Here is a 24,958-nt window from a genome sequence, read left to right as displayed (position 1 = left end):
GAATATAAGAATAAGTAGAAATACATAATCATATTCAAAAGAAATTGTTAGGAGCATGAGTCATCCATCCAAGTATTGGATGTTTTGAGTTCCAAATGAGATTACAAAATTGATTTTTGTATCTCATTTGCCTTCTCCTTTTCTCCTTTTGAATTCTAAACTAAAATTACAAACTTAGGAGAAAGAATTTAGGAGAATTTCTAGGCAGAATGTGTAAGGTGTATTATGTGTTTCTTCTGATTTATGATGCCTTTGCTCGAATGAAATGTGCCCTATTTATAGAAATTCTTCTGGGTCGTTGAGCTGCTTGTCAGCCCCACTAAGCAGCTGACCAAACCCTTCAGCATGGGTTTGGTCCCTTGATCAAGTAGCTTTGTCACCTCCTTATAATTGACTCATCAAAGCTAGTTGTGAGCTACCAAACCAGCTATTGTGAGCTACTCTAAAAAGCCTATGGTGGGCTACTTGAGGTGAGGTCATTGGTGACTTCATGGTTTGCTTGATGGTTAAGTCAAGTCTGGGTGCATATCGATTAGCACACATGTTGCACTACTAAGTTGCTTGTTTAGCAGCTTTGACCGTGCTGACTGGGACGTGGCCGGGTGCTTGCTGATCTGGTCAGGAGTCTGGTTCTCCACTAAGCTGCTTGTTCAACAGCTTGGACATGTGGCAAGCTTGTGTCTGACCATGTCAAGACTAGTCTGGTGCTAGGCTTAGCGGCCAAGCCGGCCCGCTCAGCTGCTTGCTTGAGCAGCTTGGTCCAGGTCAGGCTGGTGTCCAGGTCAGGCTAGTGCCCATGTCAGCTTAGCATGGCTTGGTCCACGCTTAGCTGTCTGGTTGAACACCTTGGTTTTTGACTTCTTTTTTCTTTTTGAACATGAGTCTTTTTCTCTTCTTTTCTTCTTTCTAAATCCTACAAAATACATAAAAAAGAAATACACACACAAATATACAAGATTGTGATATTTTATACAAAAAGTATTGTTTTAAGTTGGTTTTTCTCAATTATGCTTAAAATAAGTGCCATAAAAGTGCATGAAATTTAGGTATGTTTAGCACTTATCAATAACCAAGAGCCATTTGCTGCTACTCAGGGGGAGTTTTCAAGTCATGTATCACAGGAACCTGCTTTTGGACAAGCCTACTTGGATGCTATGGAACAACGTCTCAACAATAGGATGGATCTCCACTTTCAGTCTCTGAAGGACTCATATCATACAGAATTGGAAAATTTTGAGGAGCGTTAGAATGCTTATATTGACAATCATTACCAATCATTGAGGAATTATGTTCAGACCACTGCTAACTCACAAACTAGAAGGTTGTGTGCTGAGTTCAACAAGCTGAGTACCTTCATCAAGGGTGGTAGTAGCTCGACGAATCCTGACAACGAAAACCCTCCATCTCATCCTTAGTTAGGAGCCCTCAGAGCTTTAGTTTTATCCTTCCTAGCTAATGGACTCTGTTGTTCCTTGTTCTCTCTTGATAACTAATCTTTTATTTTGCACTTTTGCTCTTATTTGGATTGTAATAACTCTAAAACTTCTGCTGAATTACTGCTTTTAATATTTGACATTGCTTTACAATGATTTTGAATTATCTTGTTCATGCTTGAATACTAATTATGTTGCAAATAGTATACTCCTTTGTTTAATGGATCTTGATCATGTTTGGTGTATGTGTCAATATTGAATGTTTATGCCTACTGCTAACTGGTCACATATGTCAATTGCTTAATCATTCCATGCTTAATTTGAGTAAACATAGCCTTTCATGCCATTAAAATTGTTATGTTGTTGTTTGTTGTCCATTTAATCGATTAAGATCTGCTGTTAATCGATTAAATGATGTATAAATGTGCATTTGTTCAAGCTTCTTATAGCTGGTTGATTGATTACTCGCCCAAAATTCATTGATTAATTACAGTCTATCATAACTATAATAACTCTTCTAACTTTTGACTAGAATTGAATACTTGTATATTTTTGATAATGTCAAAAGGGGGAGAAAGGTTGCTTGTTGTATTACATGTATTTTGCAGGTTGTGTAATAGCTTTTGCATGTTGTCATATATAACTTTTGTAATATAATTGCTTACCTAAGGGGGAGCAAATGCGCTTCAGCTTTGAAACTTTGGAAAAACAACCATTATGCCATTAACAACAATTATGCAAACTCATCGTCAAGCTAATTCATCAAATGTTTTGAACTATTTTGATGTGGTGTTTGTCATCATCAAAAATTGGGAAATTGAAAGTGCAAAATGTCAAGGGTAGCACTAGCAATGCTTTCCCTATGTTTTGATGAAGACAAGGTTCTATTAAAGCTTGAAGATGACTCAACAATCAACATGCCTAGTGCTCATTTGATCATATCTAGACTAGGATATAAAATAGAGTCATTATTCTAAGTAGTCTGGGATGTGTGCAGTAGTAAGTGAGTATAGGTGAGGTGAACCTATGTGCAAGTCTCTCAAACCATCATAATTGTCATATTATATCCATGAGACATATCATCTAGTTAATTGTATGTTCATGTATTAATCATACATGTTATATGTGTATATTAGGCATAATATAATAGTTAGAACATGTATAGAAGTTGTGCATAACATATGAGAAGTTTACCTTTTGTACCATATATGTTAATATGTCAGTTAATCGATTAACATGGTGACTTAATCGACTAACTCAACTGTTTTTCTGCTAAATCAGTGTTTCTGTTACAACTGTTTTTTGTTTCATTCTGTTGCACTGGTTAATCGATTAACGGGTAGCCTTAATCGATTAACAGGTCTGTTATTTGTTATAACTGATTTCTTTTTTAAACGTTTAACTGTTTGCAACGAATTCAACTGTCAAAACTGCTTACTATAAATAGAGGCAACTTCCAGAAAACTGTAGCATTGCATTCCATTGTATAGGACTGATTTTAGAGAGCATATTTCGTTTTGTTTTTACTGTTTTTGCAAGAGAGTTGCATGTGTGAAAAGAGAGTTATCATGCTTAATTGATTTCTGGTTTTGCATATTGTTTTACACTTTTTTATGCTCATTCTTATCTTGCTCACATGTTCATGCATTATTTGTAAAGATTGCTAGAGAGATATATTGATTTCTGTTTCTGATTAACTCACATATTCTTGATGGCTTGAGTGATTAGTGAGTGGGTTAGTCTTAAGGTCTTTTACTTGTAATATTTCAAGCATTATTGTGCTTATAATACCTTGATATTTTAATATGTTTTTGTGAATTTTTTGATTGATCTCTTGGTGTCATACCACCACAGAGATTGGGATACTTCACCGAGACTAGGAGGTCTTGATTTGAGGACAAGAATCTTGGCTGGGGCTGTTTCGCGAGAAGGGTTTTCTCAGGTGATAGGTAGAGTCAAACCAAGGGTTTAGGTATCCTAGATTTCAAGAAAGAAGCGTCCTATGTTCTTGTAATTGAATTGGTGTGTGTAATCATTCGTATATTCAATATTGTGAAGAAGAAAATCTTTCAAGATTAGAAGGGAAGGTCTGGATGTAGTTTGCAGTGGACCGCAAACGAACCAGGATAAAAATCCATCTTTGCACGCTTTTCTCTCCCCGAATCTTCTTTACTTTTCTTGTTGTTTCAATTTGAATTTATAGCTGATATTTTGCGTATTTGTTCACTGCTATATGCTTATTAATAGTGCTTTAAAATATATGTTTTATCTCTGTTCAATTGATTTTAAATAACTGTGCAATTTGCCTCTCTGATCATTTTGTTATGTGCATGTGTTAAACGATTAAGACTAGATGTTAATCGATTAACTGGGATGTTTCTAGAATTAAGTTTTGGTGTAAGAAACGGTGATCGATAACCGCTACACCTATTCAACCTCTTCTAGGTGTTCCTAGGCCACTGATACCTAACAAAAATGAGTTTGTGTTACAATTTGATGTACATAAATTATACCTAAGTTTTTGAATGCGATCTTAGTTATCACAAACTCTACTTGGCTTAGTCCGAATTCATCAAACAACTCTTTTTCACAAGTCTAGCCTTGCCATATTCTTTTAGTTAAAGCTACATAAACTCTAATGAAGGCATTTACCAATTGTCAAGTTGCAAGACCTATATTCTTTTATCTCACAGGACAAATGGCATTAACTTTTTGTCTATAATATTTTATTCATTGAAAGCTTTGCAAGGTGACAAGATGAATTTAGCAATCAATTAGTTGAACAAAAAATTATTTTAGTGCAACGAATAGAGAAACATGTTTTTTCTAATCTTAGTTTTTTAAAAGAAATTAAACCATCCAAATATATAGATTAATTGTGGTTATAAATAAGATGAACGTTTGTAATTATTTTTAATAATATAATGAATTTTTGTTTTGTAAAAGATTATCAACAAAATACCAAGACTTGATGTCATCATTCTAACTATTTGAGTGTGATATTGTTTGGAAAGTGGATAAATTTGGGGGGCTTTCATGGTGTTAGAAAGTGAACGAACATATATATTTTTTTACCATGCTCAAATGCTTATGTCACATTATTTTGGTTATAAATAATAAAATTATTTAAAAATAGTAAAAAGTGAGTTAAGAATAAAGGTTTATAACTTAATATGGGTAAAACCTAATGATAAACTAACTATAGAAAATTGTAAATTTGTGTAAGAAAACATTTTGGGATTATAAGGCAAAAGCACAATATAAACTATTTCCTACACTTTTTCTTCTTTTCCTTCTCTCTCTAGAAATAATGAAACTTAAGACTAGGAGAGATGCAATTGCTTAGAGGATCTAAATGGAGTTTTTCTTTAAAAAAAACCAGACTAAAAAAACATTTTAACAAGTCATTTTAAGCAAATGAGTCGTTTAACTAATTCACAATGCTTTTGAATATGGAATAAAGCTTTAACCAAGTTTTGAAAGAAGAATGATATTATTATATTGAGTGTAATATTTATGCATACAATTTATATACAATACACACTCCATTATTCATTTGTATCACTTATATTTTAAAGTGAATAATGATAAAATATAAATGATATATTGACAATATAAAAAACTTATATACATGTAGTGTATAGATGTTTCTCTATTATTATTATTTTTTCGAAAAAAAAGCTTTTGCATTGAGGTGGGTTTTCATAAGAGAATAAAATATCTCCTAATATGAGAAGATAAATTATATCATCTAACCACTAAAATCATAACACGTGTCATATTTCATTATTTTTTATATTAATATTTTTAAAAGTAAAATAAATAATACAAATATCAGTAACTTATCTCTTAATTATATATAAATGGAAAAACTTTACTCTCATCTCATGATGACATTGAAATTACCCTTTGCTCAAAGCACCCTACTAAACAAGATAAAAGAGCAACAATGGAGAATAAATAGCAACACTCTCATTCCACCACTTCTCTCTCTATCACACTCCCGCCAAAAAAAACCCTTTAACTTCCACTTCCGATATCGCGAGAAAATGGGAAAAGACGAAGAAGAAATGAGAGGTGAAATCGAAGAGAGACTAATAAACGAAGAATACAAGATATGGAAGAAGAACACTCCATTCCTCTACGATCTCGTTATAACCCACGCCCTAGAGTGGCCATCCCTCACCGTTGAGTGGCTCCCCGATCGGGAGGAGCCGCCGGGGAAAGATTTTTCCGTCCAGAAGATGATCCTTGGGACCCACACATCTGAGAATGAGCCCAATTACTTGATGCTCGCTCAGGTCCAGCTCCCTCTCGACGATGCCGAGAACGATGCTCGACATTACGAGGACGATCGAACTGATGCTGGTGGATTTGGCTGCGCCAATGGAAAGGTTAGATTGCATTCAATGTGGTGTTTTTTTTATGTTTTGAGTTGTTGGTACTTAGTTTGAAACCCTAATTTGGTATTTGGATTTAGGGGGACATGAAAAAAAGTTAGGTTTTATCAAAATGGGTGCATAAATTTTGATTTTTGGTATTTAATGATGCCACTTTGGGGATAGAAATGTAGATTGGGGTGAGGGTTGTAGAGAAAGAATTAGGGTTTATGGAACTTCAATTTGGTCATAAAAGAAATTAGCTTTACCAAAGTGGGTGCAGAAGTGATGATTTTTAGTCTTCAAAGATGCCAAATTTGGTCTTGAAATGAAGTTTGAGGTGTGGGGGTGGTACGTAAAGGTTAGCCTTAGGGAACAACAATTTGGCCATGAAAATTAGCTTAATCAAAATGGGTACATAAATGATGATTTTTGCTCTATAAAGATGCTAATATGGTCTGGAGATGTTGTTTGAGGTGAGGAGATGGTACAGAAAAAAAATAGGGTTTAGGGAACATCAATTTTGGTCATAAAAGAATTTGCTTCATTAAATGGGTACAGAAAGGCAAAAAAGGTAAAGGCCGCTGTATTGACCAAAATGGAATTTTTATTTAGCTTTATCAAAATGGGTACATAGACATGGTTTTTGGTCCTTAGAGACACCAATTTGTTCTAAAAAAATGGTATGATGATTGTGATGTGAGTTTTACTTGTTGGTTTTCTATTATTTTTAAGGGGTGTGTGGACAGTACTTGTGATGTGATGGTTCTTGATATGCCAGTGGAGAATTCAGTTCAGTAGTAAGCCTACCATCAAATTGGAAATGGTGTATTTACTATTGTTTTAGCTCACTTAGCTCATTGCAGTTGGGTGCTTTGTTGAATGTGTGATATGCCTTTTGTTTTCAAAGTTTAATGGTTTTAATTGCAGGTGCAAATAATCCAGCAAATAAATCATGAAGGAGAGGTTAACAGAGCTCGTTATATGCCTCAAAACCCGTTTATCATTGCCACAAAGACTGTTAGTGCCGAAGTTTATGTCTTTGACTATAGCAAGCATCCATCAAAGCCTCCTCTAGATGGTGAGTGTAATCCTGATTTAAGGCTAAGAGGTCATAATACTGAAGGATATGGCTTATCGTGGAGCAAGTTCAAGCAGGGTCATTTATTGAGTGGTTCTGATGATGCTCAGATATGCTTGTGGGATATAAATTCAAATGGCAAAGGTAAAACCATAGATGCGACACAAATATTTAAGGTACTATTTTCTTTCTAACAACATAGATTCTGTTTTTATTATTAATATTACAATCTTCAGTCTGTCATATAAACTTCTGAAAGTAGTTTCATTATTTTAACTAGGTCCATGAAGGTGTGGTAGAAGATGTAGCATGGCATTTGAGACATGAGTACTTATTTGGTTCTGTTGGTGATGATCAATACTTGCTCATATGGGATCTTCGAACACCAGCGGCCTCCAAGCCTGTTCAATCTGTTGTTGCTCATCAAAGTGAGGTACATAATAACTCTCTCTTTCTTGTGTCTGTATGTATGTGTGTGGTGGAGGCATGGTGGTGCACAAATATGTTTCATTTTAATGAATGGATAGTTTTTTTCAAATTAATTAATGTGAGAATATATGTTTGATGTGATTTCTTATGAATTCTCATTTCTCTGATTCATGAGAAAATGAATTTAATCAGGAAAAATGCTTAGAATACAATGGTATGTATTACATCTTGAAAATGATTAGATTATTATTTTGAAATTATGTCAGAATATATGTCATCAAAGCATGGTGAGTATATGTTTGATGTGATTTCTTATGCATTCTCATTTCTCTGATTTACGAGAAAATGAATTTAATAAGGATAAGTGCTTAGAATAGAATGATATTGCATCTTGAAAATGAGTAGATAGTTTCTTAGAAATTAATTAATGTAAGAAAACAGAAAATCCTTTTCAAAATGTGTGTACCCTTTGGAGGAGTAATTGGTTAAATGAAAGATAGCGCTATAGTGGTGTGTTGGACCACTTACTCTGGTTTGTTATGTGCAATTGTTTGATATAAGCAAACTTGGGAGATCAAATTGGAATTATGAACTATATATTTTCTAATATCTGCTGAAAATATCAATAATCTTATTTACTTATATCTTTTGAAATCTTGAAGCTTTGAGAAATTCATGAGAAAGTTTGATAAACTTTTCAAGATCCAAACATATTAAATAAAGGAGGTGATGGTTTAACATTGATAACCTGAGAAACAAAGAAAAGAGATCAATAATCAGCATGCATAAATTTCTAACCATCACTAAAGTTAAAGGACTGGTCATGGTTTTTTCGGGATGTTTCTTTAGTAGATGTGTCGAGGGACCAGCATGCTTTGTTGCATGACCTAGTTGCATAGTTTTTTAGATGCTTGTATTTTTCTTTTGTGAGGATATATTATCCTCTTTATTTATCTTCTCATGTAATAATGTTTCTTTTATTATAAAAATTAATAAAACAAAAGTAAAGGACTAGAAAGAACTCCAGTTCTATGCTGTTTCACTTCTGTCTTTTTATGTTTTCATAGCTGATTAGTTTTTCCCTATCTTTCTCAATGTTTCAATCTGTCACTTCCTTGTAATGTTTCTTCATTGTTCTTTTGTTAGCATTATCTTGTAATTTCTGATAAGTTCATTTACCCGGGTTGCTTTTCCAGAAATTTCCGAATGCTCATACTCATCTTTTAATATCACTTACTGACAAAGCCATATGCTGGGTGCTTTGTTAGGTTAACTGCTTGGCTTTCAATCCCTTTAACGAATGGATTGTTGCCACTGGTTCTACTGATAAAACTGTGAAGTTATTCGATCTGCGGAAGATCAGTGCTCCTCTTCACACCTTTGACTGTCATAAGTAAAATTCTTTCCTCATATGTTTCTGAAATTATTCTACATGTACTTAGTCATTGATCTCGATATTTCTTCTTGGCTCTTGGGTACAACCAGGGAGGAGGTTTTCCAGGTGGGCTGGAATCCGAAGAATGAGACTATCTTGGCTTCTTGTTGTCTTGGCAGAAGACTCATGGTGTGGGATCTTAGCAGGTATTGCTTAACGAAAGCTGTTGTGCCCCGGTTTTCGGTTACGCGACTCTAATACTACATATACATATGATAAATCATGGATATTGCCGTAATAACAAAGTTGGATCATTTGTTCTGTAGGATTGATGAAGAGCAGCCACCAGAAGATGCCGAAGATGGTCCGCCGGAATTGCTATTTATTCATGGTGGTCATACAAGTAAAATATCTGACTTCTCTTGGAACTCATGTGAAGATTGGGTTGTTGCTAGTGTGGCTGAAGACAACATACTTCAAATATGGCAGATGGCAGAGAACATATACCATGATGAAGATGATCTACCAGAAGAGTCAACAAAGGCTTCTTAATGTAATTGCTCATCATCATAGTATGTTTAGTATGGAAAATAAGTTAATCTGTTTGAGTACGTGGGATTCTTTAGCTTTTACATGTGTTCATCCTGTATGGCCTTTTTAAACCACTTAATTGAAGTTATATCTTATAGTGGTATGAACTATATGATTGTGTTTAGGGGGGAAAGCAGGGCCAAACCTGATTCAATAAGAAATTATTCTGCTCGAATTTCCACTCGAGTTCAATAGGATTTATTCTTTTAATTTTATTAAAGTTTATGAATTGTTCAATTCAACCCAAATTGGTTCATTTAGCCAGATTAAATAATTAATTAATCTCTTAAAAATACTATACAAAATTTCTCATTTTATTTGCAAGACTAAAAGGATTGATATTTTAAAATTGAGTAAATAAAATGGTTTCGACTCGTCACATTTTAGGTTCAAAACAATAGCATATATGTTTTGGAGAAGCATTCAAAACAATGTCATTTTATCATCAGTCACAAATTATCTAAATTTCAAATCCAAACACTTAAAAATATTTATTACAGAAACTAATTTTGTTCCAACTTCCCATACAGAAATATTTTTAGTTATCAAGAACTCTCATTTTAGTACAAATTGGTGTGCACAAAAATTTATAAGGACCAACTGGCAGAATTTTTCTAGTGCAAAAAAGTGGAAATGAAGGTTTGTTTGTAGTTAATGTTACCATGTTTAAATCGTTTGTTTTACCTTGCAATTGTTGTCATTAATTTCCAGTATTAGTAGTATAGGGAATACCAGATTGAACAGTCACTTTCTTTTTCTTATCATCATCATCCTTCTTAGATCTTGAACCTTCATTTTTTGTTTGTAGGACGTGGCTTTTCCTTGTAGCCTATATACCATTGGAGATATCTTTAGGTTTGGAACTCATGATGATAAATTGAAGCAGTACAAATACTAAGATATCAATGGATTATTGTTAAGACAATGTTGTTTTGGACATGTCGATGTCATGTTATTATGCTATTTATAAGTATGTAGTAGTAGTGATGGAGGGTTTGTGCATGGGAGGGACTAATTGTTTCTTAATTTACTAATTTATAAGGTAAATTAGTCACATTAAATGTTAGTGTTACCATGAAACTTTCTAGGGATTTAACTTAGTATATATGAGGTTTGTTAAGGGGTGCGTGCATTTAGCCATGTTATTAATACCATTCATGTCATCAAACCAGGGTAGTAGTATAGTGGTATAACAGTTTAATTGTATTTCACTAATTAAACCGCATACCTACAAAATTAGATATACATATATAATATATTAACATTAATATTGAAAAATCAATATTTTTTATTTTCATTAAAAAGATTAATTTTAAATAAAAACCGGCTAGTATGACCGGTACGGTTCAATTAAAAATCGATTGGTATGACCGATTTTAGTCAGTTTGACCGGTATGATTGCATGATCGGTATAACTATTGTACCGTCCAGGTATTGGGACCAATTCACCGATTGAACCAGCCGGTATGAAACGGTTTTAACAATTATGCATTTACCACTCATAAAATAGTATAAATGATATATATATTGATAGTATAAATCTTTATACAAAGAATGAATAAATATTATACTAGAAAGTAGAAACACAAAATATTTGATTCTTTAGAGAATTGAAAGCATTTAAGATAAGGAGTCAGATATTTCTTAATTAACTAAGTTCTTACGGCAGCTATTAACAAAATAGAAAGCAAAAGATTACCAAATTATGTTGGTAGATAAATAAGTTTCTTAAATATGATATTATGGTATCAAAGTTCAATTTATGCTTTATTGGTGTGCATGAAAAATGAAAAGATGCTTTACCTGTGGAGATAAAATTCATTATGATGGTCTATACACTTCAAAGGAGACATCCTTGATACACAAAAATAAAAAAAAATAGTTACAATAAATAAAAAATTAAACTAAATGTTAGATATTTAATGCATTAAAAAATGCACTGCATTTCACATTTTAATGTTTTAACAAGTGCCGTCTATTATATGAACGTTTGGCAGCCATGAACAATTGAACACGTCGTGTATAAATATTTGAATGTTCCTTTTTTTATGGTTGGTCTTAAATTGCATGAAATGTGTTATCGCTTTCACTGAATATTACATAGATTGGAGGGATATTTTGGGAAGAGTGTTGTTGTTACCGTAATGTTCCAACAAGTGTTTGTGTCAACAAAAAATAATATTAAAATTAATATCAATAACACATTCCTCTAAGTAAATATAATTTTCAAATATCCTATTCTGTAAGCAACATTTGATTGGAGGATAATTATGCAAGAGTAAAACCTTTATCCCAATCTCAATGTGAATTATATATGATGGAAGTATCCTAAAATGAAAACGAAATATCTCAAAATTTATCTATCTCAAATTTTTTAATGTATATAATTTAATATCTGAAATTATTTTCTAAAACAATTGACGTAAGTGTAACTTTATTAACAATAAAGATAAATACTCTAATTTTTACAACAATTTCAATAGAATTTGCACGAAAGAGGAAAGCATTTTACGTATGTTTGAAATTTCAAAGGCGAGGTTGAATTCAATTTCTTGCATGCTAAAGCCATAATGGCTCTATTGTTACATGCTATCCAAACTTAGTAAAGGTGGAAATATTTCATGCCAAATTATGTTTTGCTTTAAATAGGCTTAGTTTATATAACATGAATGAGTTTGGGTCTGATTTTGTTAGCCTGTTTAAAAAAATTTAAAACTTAGGTTTGCTCTATTTAAATGTCTGGTCTGACCTGTTAACTTGTTGTTTAAAGTATATTATACTATATAATCTTAAAATATGTCATCATATCTACATTTAAATAAGTTAACATTCCTACTTTTAATTAGACTTTTGTAACCCTAACAATTAAATTATATTTTTATATTAATATTATATATAATAATATTATTTATATTAAAATTATATAATATGAACATATTACGTAATATAACTAAATAGACCAATATGTTAGACTTAGGCCTTTTGTATGGCCTGTAGTCTGGTTTATTAAAGTAAATAGGCTTTTCAAAAAGACCAAGTCTTGACCTATTTACGAAAATGTTTAGTCTACCCCAACCTATTATAAATTAAGTAAGAAAGCATCTTAATACATAAATTTAGTTAATTTTTTAATCTTCTCATAATTTTTTTGTAGGCAATTGTTTATCATTTCTAATTTTTAAAGGGGAGAGGGTAAAGCGCATCGCAGAGAGTTTAAACTTAACATTAACACACCAAGTAAGCTAATTGTGAGACATTCCCTATAATTTAGTTTCTTAATTATGAATTTTTATTAGTGCATAATAGGTAAAACGTTATGGCAAAAAAATATTTATGTAAATTCAAAAATTATTTCACGTTTTTTTGGTTATGACTTTATAAAACATTTTCATTTTTAGAAGTAATTGTAAGTCATTTGGATGTAATATTAGAATGTAGAATCATTATGTAATTTTTTTACATCAATCATTTATCAGTATGACTAGAGCTGAGATAATTTTTATTTGAGTGTAATATTAGTGTAAGATTTATATATAGTCAATACATCATTCATTATTAATTTGTAAAAGTATTTATATTTTAAAATTAATGATGATTAAAAATAAATGATGAATGACATACATTTTTCTCTCTTTTCAATTTTAGTAAATATCACTAGATATTATATGATAAATGATATGTTAACAAATTTAAACAAGTGCACAGGCCAAGAAGAGAGAGACATAATGCTTGATAGAGACATAGCAAGTGACTCATACTAGTATTTTTGCAAAAGAACTTTATTTCCTTCAAATTTAACAAAGATTTTTTTGGGAATTGTATAAAATATAAATATTAAGGGATAAATACACTTTCTTAAAATGTTGGGATCTAAATCGTATATATAATGGGCTAAAAAAGCATTTTTTAAATTATTATTTGTAAAATAAATTGTGATAAAAAGTGAAATAACACTCACGCTTTCCCTGGTGGTACAAGATGAGCGCCTAGTAACAAAATAAAAAAAAGAAGTTACACTCCCATTTGATATTTAGTTTTTGTATCCCTCGTTAAGGAATTAACTAATTTCAGAGTTCGTGACTGCCTATCTTAATAAATATTATTCACAAGAATCGAATCATCGACCTTGAGGATCTATTGAAACCTTATACCACTAGACCAACGTGGCTGAACATCTGCTGTCCCAAAACAATGTACCACTCTATATATCATTACTTGTGATTGGTCAAAAAAATAATTAATTATTAAAATTTTAATTTAAATACATTTCTTCAACCAATTACAAACAATGACACTTATGTGCTCCTAACCAACGCCTTATTGATATTTGATATTTAGTTTAATTTTACTAAACATTGTTGTTAAACACTTTATAGAAAATGATGAAACATGACACATGTCATGATTTTACTGGCAGAAAAATCTCCTTATAACATGAGATATTCTATTCCCTTTCAAAAATTACACAAGGTAGGTATAAGTTCGATTTTAACTTTCAAAGCTAAATATAATAACAAACTTCAGCAAAACGTTGATATAATTTCCTAAACAAGATTACGAAGTATATTAAACCAAATTTGGAGGAAGGTATATATACTTCACCCAAAATAAAACCCAAGAATAAAAATGTTGTGAACTAATAATATTGTTTTCACAAAATAAGTCCATCCATCATTCATGTATTAACAAATACAAGTCATATACATAAATGGTTAATGTTGCACTGAGAATAGAAAACCCATTAACTCAATCATATAACACGGAGCTACAAAAACAGAAGCATTTGTCACTTAGCTCTCTGTATGGGGAAATGCAAAGTGCAGATTTCAAGTGAAAAATGTCCAGTATACAAGAACAAACTGCCAGAGGACTGAGAAAAAGTACAGAAAAAAAGTTTCAAGTGTTCTCCAAATAACATCACCCAAAAACAACGGTTTAAGTTTCCACATCAAACTTTTTAAGACAATCAAATTGTAGAGACCAAGAACGTTAAGGTCACAACTTTTCATTGAAGAATTTGACTACCATAATCATCATTGAACTTCTCATATTTGTAGGCATGGAGATGAGCAGATGGCCTTGTGTTCTTTAGAGCTGTCTCTATATCTTCAGGTCTGATTGGGCCAACTTTAGGCAATTCTGCAAACCGATAGTTAATTTAACTCGCGAAATTAAACTTAAGTACTGAAATGAATATGTATGAAAATAACTAAGATTTGTCTAATAAGGATTACTGAAATATGAAAAAGCAAGTTAATGAACAAGTATTAAAGTTCCTGTGAATACACACTTTTGGCAAGTAACCATATTGCAGGCATAGGGAGCATGAATATAAAATTTGAGAGAGCCAAAATAAGCATCTAAAGATGTAATTTCGTTAAGAATTTCCAAGAATTTGTGGGAGCTGTGGCTCTATCATAAAGTTCTATTACTTAATGCAAGTAGATTTTTGTATGCGACATACCTTCTTCAGGTATCACCTCTTCTTCTAGTTCAAGTTGTGACACCAAGCGTCTCAAGGGCTGCATAGCTGTCTCTTTACAAAGCAATCGGATATCTGAGCCTGAATATCCTTCTGTTCGGTCTACGAGTAAATCATGGGGGATTTGTTCCTCACCAGGCTGTGGAGGAAGTAGTTGCTCAAACATTTCTCTTCTCGCTACTGGTTCTGGAAGTGGTACAAGGATCTTTCAATTATGGTTAAAGGACAAACCAGTAGACTAGGATACACATTACTTTCAATTGCAAGATCATATTGCTTATTGGGCATCATGGAAATATGCATTGAACTATGATCTCTACGGTATATGGGAATAACCAACAGTTACACAATTTGCTAATAAAAAAGCATGAGACTGTAGCATGAAGTTCCCAACTATTTTATCTTTTAAAATGGATCTAAAATAGAGTCCATTACTGTATGCTGAAAACATCTTAGGATGGTAGAAAAAGTACAAGATAAAACGAACTTCATGCATACCAAGTTTACAAACACACCTGTACTTGTCTAGCAATTCAACTCAGTTGGTGTCAAATTAAAATGCAGGTAGAGATTTAAACCCCAAAACAACAATTACTGTTATTTTGATAAGTTACAAACCAAGCAGCCTAGATAGATTGCTAGGTTCATTTGTTAAAAATAAAATAAATCAAATTCTAGTTGTCTAAGCAAGAGCCATCAGGTGATCACAAATGCCCTATAATCTATTCAATGCTCCAAAAAAATCTGAAACATACAATTTCTACATGTTTCTTCCTCAAGGTCAATTTCCAGGCCAATGAAGTAAAATTCCATTTAAATAATAAGGTATAATATATTGGAAGGATACTCGCTTCTCAAGACGTCGGAGCATAGCTGCATCCAATTCCCAGGGAAGATTTGTTGCCGCCAAAACGAAAACAAGCTCATCAGTCCGAGTCAAACCATCCATCTGCAATCTAATCCAAATGATTAATTTTTGAGAAAGCACAGCATAATGCATACACCACTCCATTGTTAATTGGTAATGCATATTATTGTATGAAGATGCATTAAGACAACTTGCAAAGGGCACAAAGTCGCAAGTTAAAAGAAAAATCAAAAGAAGTTTCAAATGCCAATCATGATAGCAGCAGAGTTAAAATTTTAAGAGATAATCTCTTGTTAATCTGTGTTTACTGCGCATATCATGAACAGGACATTTAAGGAGCTTCCTGTATATGACAAGGGAAATACAAGAAATGCAAGATTATGTGAGAAATGAGAACGAAAGAAACAGTACATTAGAGTGCTGAAACTCTTTCGACTTCTGAAGATTATCGTTACTTTTTATTTAAGTTAAGCAAATACTAAAGTGACACATTGTTTTACAGTCTATCTTCAAGCTTCCATACTCATTTAATAGGGACTAATCATTATTTTTAACACCATGACTCAAACACTAGGTTAAGCTGCAACTGATTCCAAGTTCTAACCAAAGATGTATCAATAATATAAGCATTATTAGACCATGACTACGGCTTTAAAGTCCTAAGGTTCACTAAATTCTTGCACAATCATTACGAGAAAAATTAACTATATCGAACTTTTTATTTTTAAATTAACACCAACTACTTATGATCTTCTCAGTGTTGTGTTTTGGTATGAGTGTTCAAAGCACAATCAGACCACACTAGAGATAGATTAGTGAAAAGTCTGAAACTGAATAAATTCTAAACAATCACAAAAGGAAAAAGTTATTCAATGAGAGGATCTCACGTATGTGGTCCTATAAATAAACAATTGTTATGGGCTGCTGATGACCAGAGCTAAGCAATGAAAAACAACTTTTTTGCCGACTAATTATGTTACTACCACCAAACAAGTAAATTTATGATTATGACAGCATGCACAATGTGAGAAACAAGCATCACCTGAATCAGTAACTCAGTTTTTAACCGTCTGCTTGCTTCATGTTCACTGCGTGCTTCACCACGTTGACTAATGATTGCATCAATTTCATCAAGAAATATAGTTGAGGGCGCATGGTGCCTTGCAAGCTCAAACAACACCTTAATTAACTTTTCTGAATCACCTGCAATTTAAAATAACATTGTAAGTGTACATGTTCTCAATATGACAAACTGAAAAGAGAAAAAGGGAAAATGAGTGCTTTAAAAGCCCTTTTGCAATAAGGTTTGTCAATGAGCTGTAACACTAGTGATATTTCCAAGCCCCACCAAAGGTGGAGATCTGAGGTTCCATTTCCATCCCAGATTTAGCAAAAAGCCAATCTAAACAAAAAAGTTGCAATAAGGTTTCATGACTCATCACATAGCACAATGCAATGGTTTCACCTCGATTAAAAATTCCTTTTCAGAAGAACTAGATGTTGTATGGAACTGAATGTTGGACAACAAAAAACCAAAAAGAGAATAAACTCAACGTAAGAGAGATGTTAATGTTACGCTAGATGAGTGGACACACTGAAGTGTAGACAAGCTAGGATTCTGATTGAATGTATTAAAGAGAGAAATGGGGTAGCACCTATTGTAGTAAAGATGGTATTTTATGGCATGTTAAGAATAAATACTCGTAAGTCGTGACAATATCATTCCAAAAGATTCATCTGTGAAAGCTATTAAATGGTGCAGAAGCCACGTAAAATACGTATTTTCTACACTCTTTCATCTCGAGAAAAGCTGAACACGACTAGTAGCACAGTTTAAACATCACTTAAAGAGTCATGCAACCAGTTACCAGACAAAATCATCCATGCTATCCTAAGTTGTTGTTTAGAGCTCCACTGACTCTAATAATAGACAAGTGTTTTAATATGATACATGTCTGTTACCTTTTTGGCCAAGTGAAACAGAGAGTGGGTTCAACAAATGATTTTTCCAAACCAAATAAGATTTGAAGATATATGATCAACTTGCAAATTCACACGGTAGTTGTTAGCGTCATAGTTTTGAAGAACAATAGTTAGTTGTAACATCCCGAAAAAGACAATTATATCTTCTACTTAGAAAATCACACTATCACGACCCTACTCTGGTTCACCAGAAATATGACAGTTTCTTAAAAAAATGAGCATATTTGAGTTCATACTTAGATGAAGGTATACAGAAGAAACAGAAAACTATGGAAAAGAGGGGGATGGTAATTAGTAACAGACCTCGCCATTTGCTGACAACAGATGATGCTGAAATATTAAAGAATGTAGTCTTGCACTCTGTTGCGACTGCCTTTGCGAGCATAGTCTGAAGCATTTATACCAAAAGTTACAATGGCATTTTCATTGTTCAAAAACAATCAGTGAAATTCAGGACCATCAAAATAAAAAAGATATAGCATTCTTTAAACACGATTTCCTTTAGTTTTTGTAGTCTTATTCATACACAAAATATCGTTCTCTTACAATTTAAGATACTCAAGAGGCAACCTATAAATATTTGTGAAGAATGTTATGCAAACCTTTCCTGTCCCTGGGGGGCCAAAAAGGAGAATGCCTTTCCATGGTGATAACAGACCAGTAAAGTACCTAGATAAATGAGAAAGATCAGCTTGGCCATGAGAAAGGTTCCCATTATACATTTTTAGCAAATTTTTATTTGCACATATGCAAGTTTAGCAAATCAATCATTAACCATTTCTAGGAAATATCTTAATACAACCACTTTAGATAGGTGCTTGAAATCCAGATCTCTGAGACTTTTTTTATTGATTTGGCAAAATTGTGTGCTTCATTGTTTTAGCAAAGAGTGCTTCATCGTTAGATAAAACGGCTCCATATACCGATCTTTTTTCTGAACTTAAACTCCATATGTTCTGTTTTACTTCTTTTTTTTTTTCTTTGACAGAGTATTCCATAGGCATAGTTGTTAGGCTAACCCTTGGGTTTCAAGGGTGGAGATACTCCACTTTAAGCTACTTGCATGGAAGTCATGTGCTTCCAAAGTCTACCTCCACAACTCTAACTTCAAATTTATCCCCTCACAATGCTCTCCTACTAGGACTATATCATGTGTTCACTATGACTATATCATCCACGAAGCGCTTACTATCACTGACTCATGGACATTCTCAATAACAATATCCAAAAAGATAAGGACTCAAAGCCAAGCCTTGGTCTGATCCTATGGTTATATGGAAATCTTTTGTGATCCTACCATGTGTTCAAATGCTAGTTTTAGCCCCAATGTACATATCTTTGATTGCTTAAATATAGGTTACATGAACTCCTTTCATTTCTAGAGTCTTCCATAAGACCTCTTTTAGCAGCCTATCATAGCCCTTTCCCAAATCAATTTAAACTATGTTTCAAATATTTTTTGTTTCCTCCAAAACCTCTCCAGCAATCTGCATAGGAGGTATTTTGCATCACTGGTTGGCCTCCCATGGTTAATTTTGCCTATGTTGTGCTTTGGACAAATCTTTACATAACTGATCTCAATCTCGTTTAAAAGAGAACATTGGGTTAGGTAACCAATGCAAAACTTTGTTGAATCTTTATGACAAGGACAAATGATGAAGAATAATAATATACATAAGACAATGCACAGAATAGCAGTTTGCCAGCCATCATATAGTTAAACCAAATTAGAGAAGCTGTTCTTAATGTTTGTATTATCTCTGTTGTCAACCTAAACCATTAAAAAATGGAGTTTAATTATTTACAATTTAATTTTTTAATGGTCTACAGCATCAAACAAAAAAGATCCCGTGTGTAATATATACATGAATATCTTGACAAGTAGTGAAATGAGAAGGTCATCAGTAGCTCTAAGGAATATTAGGCATAGTAAGTTTCGAATTGAAACATACTTGGGATACTTGATAGGCATCACAACGGCCTCTTTCAGTAAACGTTTGGCATTCTCTAACCCCTTGATGCTTTCCCACTTCACATCTGGACTCCCGCGAATTATATCCCTGCAAACAGTATGATGTGCAATGATATATATATATATATATAGTGAAAGTACAGCTCACAAAATGGGATACCATAGTAAGAAGAACTTACAAAATATTGTAACACACAAAAACCATGACCAACACAGAATTGAAAGATTGAGAGAAGAGGAAATTACCGACTCAAGCTTTCTCCTAATGCCCGCATATCTGCACTCTCAAAAGGTGGAAGCAGAGACTTTGGCCTGGAAATATCAAGGATAACAGTTATCAGCAGTTCAGAGATGAAGAAATTCTCTACTAAGGGTTACAATTTGTGTACAGATCAAGAGATCGAAGATGCACAACTACATGATATTGTCACTTAAATTCAACAGGGACTGGGACATAAATTTCCTCGATGATATCGCTTTCTGAACCTATTATAACTAATTTAGATTATCAAGGACTTTAGGCAGAGTTGAGCCAATTTGTTTCTCAGTTAATTATGGATGATAACCGACATGTTTTAGATACAAATAAAGCACATATAATACTCCAATAAATTGTTCTAAATAGTGTTAATTTCATGAGTGGATTTTTTATTCAATAAATTTGATGTTTCTTTCACCAAACATGTTACAGAAGACAGGAACACGATAGCTTGATTGTATCTCCCTCCTTTTTTAAAATTGCCAAAATTAATGAAGAGAAAATTTTTCATCCATCAATAAAATTAAGTTACACATAACATTCAATATTTTCTGAAAAGTTCCATGTTATGGTTTTTTTCATGGACACCAGTTTTACCTGTAACTGATGCCAAGAATAGCACTTGTATAGGCTCAAATAATATAGTATTCTCCAAAGCAACATTTGTTTCCTCATTAGCATTAAATGTTACATGCACTTTGAAAGCATACTACAGAGTACTGACTCATACACAATAGCGAACGAATAGTCCATTACCAACCAGCTACCTAATTAAACATCGAACTTCAAACTTATAAATAAATAATTCATAAACATTGAAGCTGGTGGTTTTAATAATTGCATGACTAGCTATTCTATATCCAATCATAACTTGATTCATAACCCAAGTATGCTAACAATGTTCCTTCTCGGTTTTATTACCTCATTTAATCCTAACAGTGGAACAAAACACATAAAGCTTTTAATTTAGTACGCATTTGCTAATTAATTACACAGCCTGAGAATACAAAGTGATGGGTAAAAGAATCATACGGCCTTTCATCAATGGAGTTGTGTGAAAAACCATTTGACTGTGTCAGATTCTGCCCCTAATACACAGAAAAATCGCTTAAGTTAAATTCAAAAGAGTAATAACCAATTCACCACGAAATCCGAAGAATCAAACACAATACCTGAGTTTGAAACTGCTCATAAATAGCCCTATCCGAAGTTCTTCGAGGATTCACATTGTCGTTAGATACAATGTCCGCCGAATTTCCATTACTAACCGGTTTATCATCACTCTCACCGTTCTCCACAACTTTCTTCCTGCCGAACTTCGCATCATAATACACTTTGAAGTCCTAAAGATCCACAAAATATATGAATAAGTAAATAAATACATAAATATATAAAAACTTTCACTACAAATAAAATTCAATCAATAACCTCAGATCAAGATTCAAAATCGCATGAAACAAAAAAACATTACGAAGTATAAGAGTGAAGAAGATTTAGTTGGTGAGTAAAAATTCCGAGAAATTCTTGCAATCCAGTAAGAAAGAAACCAAACGAGATTCGATACTAAGAAGATGGCAAGCCGATTCACGTAATGAGAAAATGGAAGAAGAAAACAGGAAGAAAAAAATCTGCGAACAGTAAGGGTTTGTTTGCGACTTGAGTTTCGGATGATATCGGATGATAAGGAAGGAAGGTTTTAGAGTCATCTCATAAGTCTATTTCATATCTCTCAATCCATCTCTTTTCCTTCCGAAATTCAACTCGCAAACGGAACCGATAGAGTTGGGAAATGCCAAAATAGAAAATAATTGTAGCGTATGAAGGTGAAGTTAAAATAGAAAGGAGAGATTGAGACCTGGAAAGACCAGCGAGTGGGTATTGGTTGATCGGTCATTAGAGAGAGAGAGAGGGGGGAAAGTGTTTCTCTCTCTAACTTAACTGAGGGAGTGAGCTGAGTGGAGAATAGAGGTAGTTTAAAAGGAACATGAAGACAGCTAAGAAATGGAGTAGATGATTAATATAAACCAGATTAGGTGGTCTGACTTATGAGGAGAGAGTGAAGTACGTGCTAACATCAAGTATTCACATGAAGTTCTGTTATTAATAAACAATAAATGTTTGGTTCCATTTTTTGCTTCTCCCAATCATCCTGCTAAATTGGTATTATTAAAGTTGGAAGAGCACATGTAGTCTATTGTTATTCAAATTATTAACTTAAATGACAAGTGTTGATCTATATGTATAGGGGTGGCAATACCCGTCAGCCCAACCTGACTATGTCCGGCTCACCTTTGACACGCCAAAATATGGGTTGTTTCGATCCGACCCTTATTGCTAAAATGAGTCAAAATGTCAGCTCAACCCATATTTGGCAAGACTGGTAGGCCAACGGAGTGACTTTTTTTTTCTTTCCAAATCACACTTATAATCAACTCAATCACAATTTCAATAATAAATAATCATCGCGCCTCATAAATATCTTTTAAACAAAAAATCATAAACCAAAGTCCACAAAAATCTCACAATAACATACCGTTTTAGTTTAAAACTTGTAAGTTCTAAACAACAAGCCAATATAGTCTTAAACTTTTAGACTTTAGTTCATAGTAAAGTTTCTAACTCCTAAGTTTTAAACATTATATGCTCTTTTGGAAGAAGATACTTCTACTTTTCTATTATTACTACCATCAACGTCTTTTAAATTTTCTTCATCATCATCTATATTATCATTAGAACAAATAAATGATAACAACATTCTTGATCCTTAGTTGATGAAACTTTTATAAGTGTATTCTTGTTGATGAAGCTTAATGTATTCAAATGATAGTTACATCTTTGATCATTGGTTTCATAACAAAATGAAAATCATTAGAACAAATAATTTGATCCCGGGTTGCCATGAAGAGGTACCATAAACAATCATCTTCATCTTGATGGGTCCACATGTCTTATTGAAAATAGAACTTTAATGAAAACAACTGTCTGAGATGGAACATGGTCTATTTCTCTAGTACGATGTTCCTATTTGACAAAAAAAAAGATACACATTTATGAAAGTCTAATTGAAGTTCTAATATTAGAATTTACTAAGCATGATACTAAATATGTGGTGCATCTAATATTTAAAAATGTCCATAACAAAAATGATGATAATGCATCTCAATCCTTGACAACAACTAGTGTAGTTGAGTAAAGGTATAGACTTTATCTACTAACCACAAACATGTATTTCTCCTTTACAAAAATTCTTAGATAAACATGGAGACCCAAGGTTAGGGGTGACAATACGGGCTAGCCCATCCCGGTCTGCCTTTGGCACACCAAAATATGGGATGAACTAACACTTATTGCTAAAATGGCTCAAATCTCCAGCCTAGCCAGCTAAAAATTTCAATATAAATGAGCTGGCTCGTCGAGCCAAGCCCATTTTGTCATCCCTAATGGTGTAAGGCCTCACTAAATTCTTAGGATGATCAAAATGTCAATGATTCGATTTCTATGAGTGACACTTGTTGGGAGAGGTAGTCACACACTCTGAAAGGATTAGTTCCTTACCAAAAAATGTAAAGAATATTCATGATAGTACTAAATAAATTATTAACTTAAATAAAAAAAATTAGTCAAATATACATTTTCTCACAACAAATGCGATCTTACTATGAATTTAGTTAAGGTATTTGGGTAAAAATTGGAACGCCCTAAAAAGTACTCCAAAAATATTGCTAAAAAAATGGGTAATTTTTTTTGAATGAAGTCATATAAAATTTGTTTCCTTATGTTCATTTCATTTTTGGAACATCACTTTAAGTAACATACATTGTGGAAAATCAAAAACCGTTACTTAATGGTAGCAAAAAAATAACTCAATATAACTTCGAATAATATTTCATTAGAATAAAGGATAATATTAGTACGAAATACAAGGCGAAAATAAATCTTCGCCCAAACTGGAACCATACAAAAAGGCTGAGACATTCAGCATATCAAAAAGTATCTTACACAAATACCCTACCCAAAAAGCAAAATAGAAATGGAAATGGCTCCTAGTGGCTAGCTCCCGCGTCTACAGGTGCGCTAGAGCATTCGCCCGGGTCCTCCTCCATCTCAGAGTCGGACGAGAGGTTTATAACCTCAATGGAGTCCTCGGTGCAGATTAACTCCACACAGTCATCATCTTCAGCTGCTATATCCTCCTCCTCAACCGCCATCTCCTCCTCTGGGTCATAGGACAAATGTTGCGACAGAGTCACCACCCTTACATCCGCCTGGGATTTATGGCATGGTTCGCCGAATGGCTCAACTCCAAGGTGGGGAACTGATCACGTCATCCCAAGTTCGTCGCCTCCTAGATGTCCCTGCAGCATCTGGTGTGTGAGGAGTCACAGACTGAGTCGATGGCACAACAAGTGTCGGCCTCCGGTTAGGCAAGGTAAAGGAAGCCTCCAACTCCTCATGATGGTATGGAAAACACATCGTAGATCCATCACATACCATCTCCAACCCTAAGGCACAAGAGCTTGTGTAGGTGTACCGACCTCCCTCAATCCTCTATGCCCCCTCTTGGGACATCGAGAAGCGGTAACTCTGAATCTTGGAAGAACGATCCATCTGAACAAAACGCGAATCGAAGAAAAATAGAAAGAAAATGGAGTAAGACATCTAATGAATATTACTCATTGACGGCGTGAAATTATACAAAATATCACATCTAGACAGACACGCCTAACGTACACAATATATATATAATGTTAGAACTCAAATCATGAAAATCAATATCTACGAGCTCAATGTATAATTATTATGTTTATTTCATTCATCCTTACATCAATATCCTCCCAATTAACTATTCGGAAATAACCGAGAATACAGGTCCCATAACAAGCCGCTTTGGATGCACCAAATCATTCCTCGCAAGGATATATGATCGATCTTTTCCAAAGAACTGTCCATTTCAGGATAGTGTCGTATCAAACACTTTATGGGCATCCATCTCATCGCTCTTGATTGCAAAGAGGGGTTGTCAGAGATCGTCTAGTTTGCGCATTGAGAACTATCCGATCCAATAGAATACTTCATCTAGGAATACAAGGGACTCGTCTCACTTAG

General features: G+C 33.4%; 2 protein-coding genes across 2 annotated transcripts; one reads left to right on the top strand and one right to left on the bottom strand.

Moving 5' to 3' along the window:
- On the top strand, positions 5,390-9,392 carry LOC109362955 (WD-40 repeat-containing protein MSI1). The gene is made up of 6 exons (XM_019609058.1): positions 5,390-5,827; positions 6,743-7,069; positions 7,174-7,326; positions 8,591-8,715; positions 8,808-8,903; positions 9,024-9,392. The coding sequence occupies exons 1-6, from the start codon at positions 5,483-5,485 to the stop codon at positions 9,247-9,249; spliced, it is 1,272 nt and encodes a 423-aa protein (XP_019464603.1). The 5' UTR covers positions 5,390-5,482; the 3' UTR covers positions 9,250-9,392.
- Positions 14,012-21,838, bottom strand: LOC109362969 (katanin p60 ATPase-containing subunit A-like 2). Its single transcript, XM_019609079.1, has 11 exons — positions 21,708-21,838; positions 21,025-21,195; positions 20,885-20,940; positions 19,840-19,905; positions 19,574-19,681; positions 18,224-18,290; positions 17,925-18,009; positions 16,681-16,841; positions 15,618-15,719; positions 14,753-14,975; positions 14,012-14,427 (listed from the first exon to the last, which is right to left on the bottom strand). The coding sequence occupies exons 1-11, from the start codon at positions 21,744-21,746 to the stop codon at positions 14,294-14,296; spliced, it is 1,212 nt and encodes a 403-aa protein (XP_019464624.1). The 5' UTR covers positions 21,747-21,838; the 3' UTR covers positions 14,012-14,293.

Source organism: Lupinus angustifolius, chromosome LG12 (genome assembly GCF_001865875.1).
Source record: "Lupinus angustifolius cultivar Tanjil chromosome LG12, LupAngTanjil_v1.0, whole genome shotgun sequence".
In the NCBI taxonomy this organism is placed as follows: Eukaryota; Viridiplantae; Streptophyta; class Magnoliopsida; order Fabales; family Fabaceae; genus Lupinus; species Lupinus angustifolius.
This window is presented reverse-complemented; position numbering and strand designations above follow the sequence as displayed.